Source organism: Boleophthalmus pectinirostris, unplaced genomic scaffold (genome assembly GCF_026225935.1).
Source record: "Boleophthalmus pectinirostris isolate CB_2022bp ecotype Guang Dong unplaced genomic scaffold, ASM2622593v1 HiC_scaffold_23, whole genome shotgun sequence".
In the NCBI taxonomy this organism is placed as follows: Eukaryota; Metazoa; Chordata; class Actinopteri; order Gobiiformes; family Gobiidae; genus Boleophthalmus; species Boleophthalmus pectinirostris.
In genome coordinates this window covers 27,693,427-27,706,033 of record NW_026571207.1, presented here as the reverse complement: position 1 = coordinate 27,706,033, position 12,607 = coordinate 27,693,427, and the positions used below count along the sequence as shown (strand labels likewise).

General features: G+C 39.8%; 1 protein-coding gene across 3 annotated transcripts in view; it reads right to left on the bottom strand.

Annotated features, from left to right (window-relative positions):
• tenm2a (teneurin transmembrane protein 2a) overlaps positions 1-12,607 on the bottom strand; it is a 341,452-nt gene that overhangs the window by 109,021 nt on the left and 219,824 nt on the right. For all 3 annotated transcript variants that reach the window (XM_055159448.1, XM_055159447.1, XM_055159449.1), the window contains exon 4: positions 11,013-11,244. In XM_055159448.1, the coding sequence (XP_055015423.1) occupies positions 11,013-11,244 (232 nt within the window). The remainder of the gene's footprint in view (positions 1-11,012; positions 11,245-12,607) is intronic.

Here is a 12,607-nt window from a genome sequence, read left to right as displayed (position 1 = left end):
AGAAAGTTGCGCATTGCACCTTTAAAGTTATTACAAGTAAATATGTGTGATGTTAACAGTTTTCATGCTCCAAAATGGACGTGTTTTAGACTTTTGATGTTACTACTTGTTTTAGCATTCTACAGAAATTGTAATTATTTTACAAGAATTGTAACATTTTGGCATTGCGACCTGCATGGCCAGACGCTTCATTTATTTGAGTAACCCCTCGTGCTGGCTTAATCTTATTTGTATGTATGAGTTATTTGTCTATAGCTGAATTTACCAGAATTTGTGGGTTATGTAATGTTTTGTCTGGCCTGCTAAATCAAATCATAAATCAGATGTGACATACAGAAACAATTGCACTTTTATATATTACAGTAATTAATCACTACTTTTAAGTTCTACTTCAGAATTACTTGAATACAATACAATACAATACAATACCACCCACCTTTCTCCATGGTTATATTATAATGCACATGATTCCTAGACTTCCACGCAAATCACATATTTGCATATTCACTCAGTAGTCCAAGGTCAACCAGTGTGTCTGTGCCTCATTTTCATAGTCATTGAAGCACTGTATGATGGCGCGGCCAGTGGTAATTAATTACAATACGCCTAATGGCAATGCAGATAGCGAGCTAGTGAAACAGCTCAGCTCTGACACAATGTTGGGACTTGATGTGGTGTTCTGTATTTGAACTGAATTCATTTTGGTCTTTGTTGTTCGGTGTCTGTCGTATTGTGGAGCTCCGTGTGGGATGGGGAATATGTCTATGGACCCATACTAATTACGAGGAGGAATAGAAAGTGTGTAATGTGCTCTGGGGAGGTAATTGACATTGATTTATGTTGCAGAGGACTATGGAGGGGCTCTATCATAGCGGGCAGCCAGCAATCACAAGTCTGTATCATTAAGCTGGAGTTGTGTGCGTTTGTGAGCATTCGCGCACATTTTTATTTTATTTGTGACAGTGGTCCAGTGTAGAAACGTCTCATAATTAGAGTTAGCTGACAGGGAGCTCCTTTCTCTCTTTCTGTTCTTTACACTGTTGCAAGCCCCAGGAGTCAAAGATGGCAGCTGGTTACATTCAATAGTGAGCTGATCATTGGTTCATGTATCTGATTCTCAATTGATTTCCATGGTGCTAGTGTGGTGGTGCTTGCTATCATTTTTCATTCCAAAACATGCGTGCAATAGCAAAACATACAATGCCATTCACTCCCTATGGGTGTAAGTCTCTGCAGTTGATAAAATGTTGCCGTTATGTAAGTCTGCCCAGTCAATTGATTAGTTTTTTCATGTCTTTATACTGATGTAGTCAAATAGACAGATGTCTTTCATAAAATACTAATGCATATACGCTCAAAATGTATCTATTTTATATATTACGCTGATCCAAAAAAATAATATTACAAGGTGACTCTGCTCATGGTAAGAGTGCATGTTTTTCTAGGTATTTTTTTCAATAAAAATCCTATTGATTGCATGCATGGAAGATACATAAAGAAATATATTACAGTTCTATGAGGTATTCACTCCTGCATATTTGGATTCTAGATTTAGTTTTTAAGATGATCTATTTACATTTTTGTGTGTAGTTTGACAAGCAGTCACATCCACTTTAGGTAACTTGGTAACTAGGTATTTACTAGTAAATCTTTGGACAGTGGAAGAATGTGAGAGCACAAAGATCTCACAACCTCCATGCTGCAGAGAAAGGAGCACTAATGGCTTCTATCTGTTCAACACAATATTGTTATATAAAAATAAATAAATAAAATGAACATGTCGAAATAATTGTTTTGAAGTCATTTAGAAAACAACACATTTTAGGGATAAAAGTTTTGTCCCCCAATTAGGCCAGCTGAAGACTCTGAGTAGACTAATGGAAGTCAACAGTTGTGGATAACTACTTTGTACTATTTATTCTTAAGTATTTTTCAAGCTTTTGACAGAAGAATCCTTATAAAATGTGATTTGAGGCTTTTCAGAGAGACTTCTGACAGTGTGCTACAGGTTTTGACTGCTGGTTTGTTTTTAACTGACATTTCTTCATTCCTAATTGGCTTCCCCCAAACTTTTACTGACACAGCCCTTAAAAGATGACAAGTAACAATTACCAAATTCACATTTTTAAAAATAATTATCGTGTTTTACTTTTCCTGATTACTGTTTAGCCTTACTGACTAGCCAACATTGTAACCAAAACTAACAAACTAACAAAAAAAAAAAAAAAGGCTTCACAATGCAAAAATGTAAAAATCTGTTTGCTTTAAACAGAAGTAGAAACATATTATTATGTCAGTAATACTTCCACTTCACTTTATTTGTAATTTTTTGAAATAAACTCCTATAAAATCCTATATATTACATCACTTTGGTTTTGATGACTCTGTGAACACACAACAAATTATGGTATTAATTAGGATGGCAACCATAACCTTCTTAAGATATATTCAATTTCTCAGTAATCGTACAGCGCGCCAACAGTTTATAGCTTTAATATGGAGCTTTAGAGTCTATCAGGCAAATTATACAAGCAACATAGATATGTAGGTCTAAACATACAGACCAACTTAAGCTGCGGCTCACACACTGACATACATTCTCAAGACTCCAGGGTCCACCCACGCACAATAAAAACGCAAGTGGGTTTTTCTTTTCATGCGATTGCCCTGTTTACGTTATCAAACAGCTCATTTGCATAGCAGCAGCTTGAGAAATGACACAAGAAACAAATGGACCAAGTAGTGGGAGTCTTTACATTAAAAGCCTTCGCCACCGATGAAAACATGGGCGAACGCATTCTCGCTCCAATCCAAACTTCTCCGCAGAGAGTTGAAAAAACAGACCTGGACAATTAACCACAGAACAGAGAGCATGCTGGGTAATTAGCGGGAAGTCAAAGCTAGCATTCCCCTGGAGCTAGCACGCTTTTTTGATACATTCAGTCATGAAGAAGCAAGCGGTTGTGGGAAGGAACCCTGTGAGAATCGCCATCAGAGGTAGACAACAATTAGTGAAGGTCAAATTGTTGCGGAGGAAGTGTCAGAAAAGCGGTTAGATCTGTAAATGATGCTCCTTGGAGGCCGTCAGGAAAATTTCAAACGATAACAAGCACATGGATGTGGTAATGGACTCATATTTGATTTGGTAAAAAAAATGTGTAAAATCTAAGACAAGAAAATAGTTCCATCATACCGTGACGCATAACTTTGCAGATTGCCGAAGCGAAACTCGATATCCTGTGTTATTCAAAAGTCGGAAAGAGAACATTATCTTCTTTATAGTTTGTTGGAATGATGATAGAAAACTCTACTTTAGCACATCTCATATTTGATGCAATACAGGACATTTACGGGCAACTGTATTATTATCAATATAAGTAGATGTGGAGGCAATTGATTGACAAATGTACTGTCAAATGTGTCAATAATAAAAAGCATTTCTCTGATGCAAATATAAATATACATATATCAGCAAATCCATTTTTGTGTGACCAATTTTCTTAAAGGAACAAGCAATAAAGAGGCATTATGTAACTTTTCTAGAGGAGCATATGCCATCATTAAGAACTACAATTTTGCAATAAAACTCCTATTAATTAATGGAAGATAAGTAAAGAGGGGGTATTATTCTAAGGGATATTAACTGCTGACACACACAGTAATATATTTACATCACCATGTTACATTTTATTGTTTTGAAAATGCTATATTCACTGATAACAAGGTATTAACATGTTTAATTAGTTTTAGTTTTATGTTTGATGCTCTGAGTGCCCAATCCCTTAAGTTACTCCCCCTTCAGAGCGCTATCACAACACAATCAGTGTGCATCCCGCAAATTAAACTACTTCACCATCAGGTTTATGAAGATGTAGTGTGTTTTGTATCATGCTTTTGTATATTTATGAAAAAAGGCTTATGGACTGAGGTTTGGATAAGATTGTACTGCTAACCATGAGGAAAGTTTGAATAGGGCATAGGAGATCTCACCAGACTACAGAACCTCTATCTGGCATGAATCTCTTATAGAACCTCTTCAGGCATGTTTTTGATGAGGGAACAATGCTATAATATGGTAGCCTGATTCATCAGCCGGTTTCACTTTGTGGAAACTGTCTGACCTTGCAGCATTAGGATTCGTTCGCTCGACAGTAGGCGGGTACTTTTCTTATTTAACCGATCGTTATTTGGCTATTTGGCTGTGATGTATGTAATGCACCAAATCCTGTAGGAAGAAGGGCAATAACGTCTTTCCCCTTGATAAAATTCACCAAACACTCTCTTTGTTCCGGCTCGATCGATCTCGGGAATTGTTGCCAACACAAAATGTATGGCTTCACTATAACCATCTCGACCACTTTGTTTACTATTGTGCTGTAACACAAAAGGGACACAGACAGGCGCCTCACAGCTTTTCGCTGATTGGCTGGTGCACGTTCTACAATTTCTGGAATTCTTGCAAACCGTCTAGAGTATTCCGATTCCTGACCTAGTCCAAGGAGACAAATGAAATTGAGTGGAGGCACTAGGTGGCACCAACCTAGCTATAAATATGGTAGAAAGCACCAACAAATAGATTTTACATTCCAGGGAAGCAATAACCTCCTCCAGAAAAGTTACACAGTGTACCTTTAGGCTCTTAGTATTGTTATTTCCAGTTCCAATTTCATATTATCTTTGCTCTTTAAAATTGATATTTAAAAAGTCTTATAGTATTTTCAGCTTCAGGGATATACAATTGAAAGTGTTTTACCAATAGATCAGTTCACTTTTATTATTTATACTCATATTACAAGTGGTATTGGGCAGAAATCTCACCTCGATCGCCTCTAACCCCCTGTGGATTCTGTCCCCATAGTAATGCATTTGAAAGTAACCTATAGCCAAGCCCCCCCAATCCCCCCACCCCCCTCTGTGTTGCATTGGCGGGCTGCACCTCCAGATAAATTGAGATGCGGCAGGGCTCTTGGCGATCCTATTTCTCCCTTTAGAGCTGGGGGCCACAGCCGAGGGGGGCGAGGTGCATGGGAACGTACCGCAATCCAAGACGGAGATCGAAACTGGCATCATCTACCACTCTGGGCTCCACGGGGCCGACTGGTAATCAGGTACTTTCAGTAAAAAACGCTGAAACAAATGTACATGAGCCTGGCCTATATTCTGTGGTAATATATCTTGTGGTGTTGAATGTATGGCTGTCCCCAGTCTTCTGCTTCTTCGTTCTATCTTCTGTCTACCTTACACCACCAAAACTATCTTCTTAAATCACAAGAGCTCCACATTTAATCTGCCTGTGCTGTCCAAGGCATACAATTTAATGGTGCAGTATGTAACTTTTCCAGTTTGGAGTCAGCTGCCATTGATATGCTTTGCCTGAAATGTTCCACATTATGGTATTCATATAACGATTATGAGTGTTTTTATAGCTTCAAAATACGTACCTAAAAATATGCATTTTTACTCTGAATGAGGTCACGTCTCCTATATTGACCTGGTAGCATTTCCCTTTTGCCTTTAAGAAGATAGATACATTTAATACTGTGAAATATTGTAAGCTCAGCAATAATATCTCCACTGAAGACAAGTAGGTGGCAGCATTAAGGTTCGTTCGCTTGACGGTAGGGGGGAACTTTTTTATTTAACCAATCTCTGCTATATAGTCATGACATATGTAATGCGCCAAATCCCACAGGAAGAAGGGCAATAATGTCTTTTCCCTTGATAAAATTCACCAAACATTCTCTTTGTTCCAGCTTTAAATCCTCAATCTTGGGAATTGTTGCCAACACAGAATGAATTGCTTCGTCTACATCCATCTCGACCGCTTCGTTTACTGTTGTGCTGTACCACAAAAGGGACTCAGACAGGCGCTTGAGTTTGACGTCATGGCTTTACAGCTCTTTGCTGATTGGCCGGTGTGCGGTCTACAACTTCCGACTTTCTTGCAAACTGTCTAATGTATTGCGATTCCTGACCGAGTCGCTGGAGAGAAATGAACTTGAGAGGAGGCACTAGGTGGTGCCAGCCTGGCTAGCAGGTGGCAGCCCCTTCACCAAATATTTAAGCTATTACCGTTTCACCTTGTTTATTCCATTACGGTATGGAAATAAACTTGGTCATTACAATGGAGACAAGTTAATAGTTGGACGGAGAAGCAAGACTATATGTGGTAAGATTTCCTGTTTTTCAATATATTTTTGAGCTATAACCTCTGTAAATGAATACATGCAAGGCACGTGCGTTTAATGCCTCATTGTGGAATAATCGATGCACAAAAATAACATCTCCATGGACAGAAACAAGTAGCGGACCCTTCACCTTAGAAGTTACAAAATAAATTCTATATTTCCGTCTAAGAATGTGCCCTTAAAATATTACAAGTTACCAACAAGATGTACTTTTCCCAGACCACATTGTTGACCCTTGTGTAACCAACCAGCCTGGATACTTGTGAAGCAGCTCTTACTAAGAACAAATCCTCCCACTGGTAAATGTATCCATGTTGGACAGTCCCCAATCTCATGCCTCTCCCCTGAATCTCCTGTCTCCCACCCACTCCCCAAAACAATCTCCATCTATCACTCTCTCTCTGCATTCATCTGCCCATCCTGCGCCGTAAACCATTCCCTTCTTCTCTTTTATACCCCCTCCTCCCTCGCTCCCCTCCCTCATCCTGTCTGTTACCCTGCCAGTCATCCCGGCCCTGGGGTGTTCTTAGGTGATCAATCTTCATCCGCGTGTTGTTGTCACAGCAGGGTCAAAAAAACAAAAAAAATCCAAATGCACGCCCCACCCATCCACATAGACACGCTCACATTTAGCAGAACGTAACAAGTGGAACGTCAAATGCCAAGATTTACATATGATTACATTAGGGAGCGGTTGCAGTCAACGAAAAAAAAAAAAAAAAAAAAAGACAGCAGAAAGCATCACGGCTGTAATCGTTTCTCGTTCGCAGTACACACGTGGGCTCATCATCGCTTAGCTGTGAGTTTTAATGAGATGGAGGACAGACCGTGCCAGCATCGGGGATGGTGTGACTCTCCCTGGCTGCGCGTGCTTGGCTCTATACCCGCTCACAGGCTCCAGCAGCTCCAGCCAGCCCACCCAGCCTCCGCCATCGAGCTATCCCAGAGAAGAGGCCTCAATCTGGGCTGTAGAGGGTGGAGCTGGATGGTCGATGTTCTCGCTGCTCTGGGCGCCGTTCTTTTGTGACAGGCGCAGAGCCATGCCCAACCCCACCACCTGAACATGACCAAATATTGGCGAGAGAGATAGCGTTTCAGCAGAGACCGTGCGTGTGTCTTCATCTGCAGCAATGAAGAAAGCAGTCAGGCTTAATGAAATAAAAAGAGCATTGATACGATTATAAAAAGAAAAGGAGTGAGGCACTGTTTAGACAACTCATCTCCCCAATGTCTCTACAAGCACTGCGTTCAATATTAAAGCTGGATGATGTGGCAAGTTACCTAAAAACTGAGTGTTTCTATTTTGAAAAAGGAGAATGTTGTGTACTAAAATGTCTCAATGTTTCAACCCCTTAGAGTTATAAGGTTCAAGCTGATGTTTTTGTCTAAGCTGACTTAGTCATATATTCTTGTTCTTGAATACTTTCTGTACACTTTTATCAAGATGTGGGGTTTGGTAGGTTTATGTGAGCAAAAACCCACTGTGCTCTTTTGTCAGAACTTAAAGGTACATTGTATTATTTTTCTGGTGGAGGTTCCATCAAATGCTTTTCTCCATGGCTATGTTATTGTTTTGTCTGGGATGTTTCACAGTATGGTATTAAACTTTTCTTCATGGAGACCAAACCTAGCCTGATTCATCAGCCGGTTTCACTTCGTGGAAACTGTCTGACCTCGCAGCATTGGGATTTGTTTGCTCAACAGTAGGTGGGTCCTATTTTTGATTTAACCAATAGCTGCTATTTGGTCATATGTAATGCGCCGCTAATGGGACTAACTGGCATATTAAGCTTTTCCCAAATCCCATAGAAAGAAGGACAATAACGTCTTTCCCCTTGATAAAATTAAACATTCTCTTTGCTCTGGCTTTAAATCCGCGATCTCGGGAATCGTTGCTAAAACAAAATGTATTTCTCTTTGCTGATTGGCTGGTGCCCGGACTCACACTTCTGGGGTTCTTCTAGTGCATTCTGATTCCTCACCTAGTTGCAGGTCAGATCTGTGGAGAGGCAACCCCGCACACAGTCAGAATGCCTGTTTTTCTAGATATTTTTGAGCTATAAAACAACCTGTAAATTAATAAATGTAAGGTGGAACAGTTTAATGTCATACTATGGAACATTTAAGGACAAGCAGATGACAGAGTCTCCACCAGACAAGTTATATAACGCATCTTTATAGTTAAAATCATTTTTAGCTTTCTAACATGTTATAATGTTCTCTCATCAGAAACATGCCTGAAGATGTTTTAGATGTCGTCCATGCATGTCTCAGAAATTTATCCATCAATCTATATATATCTATCTACGCAGATAGAGTCAAACGATTTCCAGAGGGGACGATTTCCAGAGTGCAGTAATTTATAAGAGTGGTTTATGCCAGATGCCCTCCCTGGAGCCCATACTGTCAGATACAAGCTGTATTTGAGCTATACTGAGGCTGAAGGCACAGAAACGTATTAGACATTGTACCAACTATAATAATTGAGATGAAATTAACTTTAACTGCCTCTGTTGAAACACAATTTCTAATAATTCATAATTTAAAACATAATGTCACTTCTTTTTATTGCTTATTCATATAAAAAGGGCCAATATCAACATTATGCACATTTACAAAAGCAAGCTTATTTTTGTAATTTCATTTTGTATGATTGTACATGGAACCAACATTTCCCAGAATTTTTAGCATGTCTCCTTTCTTCTTACTCCACTACTCTGTAAAAAATAACCATGGCAACACAGGTCTTTATAAACAATTGAAACTGCAAATAGCTGCTATATTTATACATGTCGTGTTCCTTGTTTCACACTCTGCAGCCCTGCTTCTTCTTCTTCTCCTCCATCACGCATATGACGAGGACCAGAGCATGGGTACAGGTTGAGGAGAGGCCCTGAATTAAACATGGCTTTATAAATAGTGCAAAGGAGCCCGCGCTCAAGGGATCCTTTCTGGGGCCCATCGGAGCGCTACAGCCCAGCACCACCCAGCAGGAGAAACACAACTACAGCTAGCAAGGGGTAAATGTTCCAAGTACGCTACTAAGCATGCCAGGGCATCGGATATATGTGTACGACGCAGACAGGGCCTGCTCTCTCTGCATGGTTCATGAATAGTTATAGTAGCCCCTGCTTGAATGCTCTTCTCGCCTGGTAAGTGTGCTTTGTGTGAAATGGTCGGTGTATTCAGCTCTCTCACTCCAGGTTGCACAGAGAACGGGCTCCGACACGTGGGGCGCTCTGCTCTGAGGTCTGCCAGATGACGGAGTACTAAATGCATTGTTATTCGCTATGGATGACAGTGTTTTGGTTGTTAGTGTCAAATATTAAATTGGCAGTGTCGGCTACGAATGGCACAGTGTAAACAAAACCAAGCTGAATTATTTCTTATCTGTGAGCCACACTGTATATCATTTGCTGAGGTGGAAGTAGTGCTCAGGGTATGTAAAAGTACTGCAAAATGAATGAATTGTGCATTATGCATTTTTTTCTGCTTATCCCTGTAGAGGTTATTGCTCGTTCCACAGGATAGCTTTAAACTTATCCATCTCCTCGGAGACAAGCAAGTGACACAATAAGGCCAAGTTTTTTTAGCAAAAAACATGTAATTGAGAAAGTGCAATATATATATAGAATTCAATACTGTGGAGCATTCCAGGAGCAATAACATCTCCATGGAAACAAGTAGGTTGCGGACCCCACAGCAGAAAAGTTAAATATAGTCGGAGTACATGATAAATTAGTATCAGTGAAAAAGTAACAGGATGCATATACAACAAAGAACATTCCCAGTGAATAACGTTAAGCAAACAACTTCAATATATATATACAGTATTACCCTATTAAATAGCAAAATACATTAATAATATGCTTTTATAGTCATTTAACCACCATATTATTTTAAATAATATATGACATTAAATTTAGAGCCTATTTTTTTACCCATCTTCCGGGAGGTGCTTGCAGCGTAACAGACTGGAAATAACATTTTGAACTCTTAAAAAATAATGGTGACTATAAAAACTCACTCAAAGCGTATATTCATCAAGGATGGGTGTAACTTAACAATTCCTGAGTCATGCTTTTACTACACTTAAAATAATGTCCATTCAGGTTACAGAGAATCTTAGGCTCTGACGTGACCAAAGGCAGCAGAGCCATGTAAAATTCATACTCCTGTTTGCTATGTCACACCATACATTTTTAAACTGGGCTTTGCAGAGACATCTCGTGTGTTGTGAGACAGCACTTTTGAGTGGTACAGCTAGTGTCGGAGCACAGCTTTCATGGCTCCCGTCTTTAGCCTACTAGCATTAGCGCTTTAATCATACTCATAGCATTTATTTCTAGGTGGCTTAAAGGCGCACCATGTAACATTTCCTGTGGAGGGTCACCTTGTCCTCAAAGAGATGTTATTATGTTGTCTGGAATGATTATCTATCTCCATAAGATCAAAATAATCAGGTGACGCCACAAGGTCACATTACAAGTCAGATCTGTGGAGAGGCAAGCCTGGTCACAGTAAGAATGCAACTATTAATGTGAAAAATATAAATAAATAAATGCAAGACAGATCAGTTAAAAGCCATACTATGAAGCATTTCAGACAAAGCAATAATATTTCCATGGAGACAAGCATGTTGTGTACCATTTACCTAAAAAGTTGCATAGTGCACCTTTCCAAGTTTCCTTTATAACTTACAAATTATAAAAATCCTGTGTAAAGTAGACTTACTCACAAATAGTGTATCAGCTATATGTACGAATGCAGTAATGCTTAAATACACAAAAGGCAGCCTCATACTCCAGCGAGCCTGTTTCTTACCTGGTCTCTAGTGGAACATTGCTGTTTAGGACCCAGCTGTCCTGTAGCTGGACAGACTCAGGGGTGGTGGGCCCGTCCCCTGTGCCTGGGGCAGGGGCGTGGATGGGGTTGCGTCCTCCCCTTAAGGTGTTTCTGTTCAGGCTGTTGGCAGACTGATGGGACACGGTGTGGTGGTTGTGAGGAGGTGGGAGAGGAGGCCGCAGAGTGGACTGACTGTGATGGTTGGCAGCCCCTGAAAAATGAGCAACAAAAACAGACATAAAATTAGGATCCAAAGTTTCTTTGTAAAATAAATCAAAAGGAGTTTCTGGTGAACAAAGGGAATTCCAAGTGCACAAAGAGAAGTGGAGCGGCCTCGTTTGAGTGTACAGCTGCAGGACGACTTCATTATCACTGCATTATGTGCCGCTGCTGCTGGAGCTACAATTACTTTCACACAAGCCCTATATTTCCAGGTGGGAGACTGGTTTTAGAGCCTCATCTAGGGACCTCCAAATGTACAGAACCAGTTGCAACACAATTCTTTGGAAAAATTAGACTAAGTTTTATTTTTATAACTGGCCTATAAGATTCTTTGCCACTAACTTTTTTTTTTTTTAAATAATTTAAATATTCAACAAAAAAATAGAAAAAAACAAAAAACCCTCACATGCCCCATGCCCCACCCTTCTCTCAGCATGTTGCAAAAGTAATAAGCCTCTCAAGTCCGCATCAGCTCAAACTTGTTTCCCCCTCATAAAGTAAAGAATCCACTCCGGAGTGCAGTAAGATAACAGTTTGTTAAACTTATTACAAAGCTAACATAAGGTAAATAAACAATTTCAGAGTTGACATTTCACTCAGGATTTATACTTTAAGAAGCGACTGATTTTACTCAGAGGATCATGGGGAAAAGTTGGATGTTGTGAAATCAATCATGACAAAATGGGAACTTGTTGTAGAGGGGATGAGTATGGATATAGAATGTCAATCACTATAAGAAGATTATGTTATAATGTCATGCTTTGCTTTTTCTCATTGAATTTTCCCAACACACTTTTGAACCTTGTTAAATGTGTGGATGCACAAACCTATAAGCAACATTACAGAATTAGAACATAATACTCCACAGTACAGCCCCTAGCTCTCGAAGACATGGGGAAGCATGACAGCCAAATCCAATACCAGCATGCACTGAGCTTATAAACTACACACTGTATAAAGAAGTAGACTAAGGGAGTCGCCCATAACGTTCGGCTCCAGTCAAATGAAGCTCACAAGTCTAGAAGTTATAGGAGTGAATTTGGAAGAAGACGAAATTTATTTATGGACAAAATAGTGAAATAAAAACACCAGGATCGCGTGGAACGGGTTAATACAGACATTTTAACCAAAAATGACGAGGCTCACTGCAGCAGTTACAGAACGAGGTGTGACAATTTTCCAATGTAAAGTCAATTGGAAACAAAGGAGCCATGAACACTTCCTATTTGGAACGTGACAGCCCATTTATATATACACTTATGTTATGAACCAACCCAGGGTGAGACAGACAAGACCCCCGTTCACATGTCACCTCCCACCCCTCAACCCCAGATCAAAGGGGGATTTGAGCC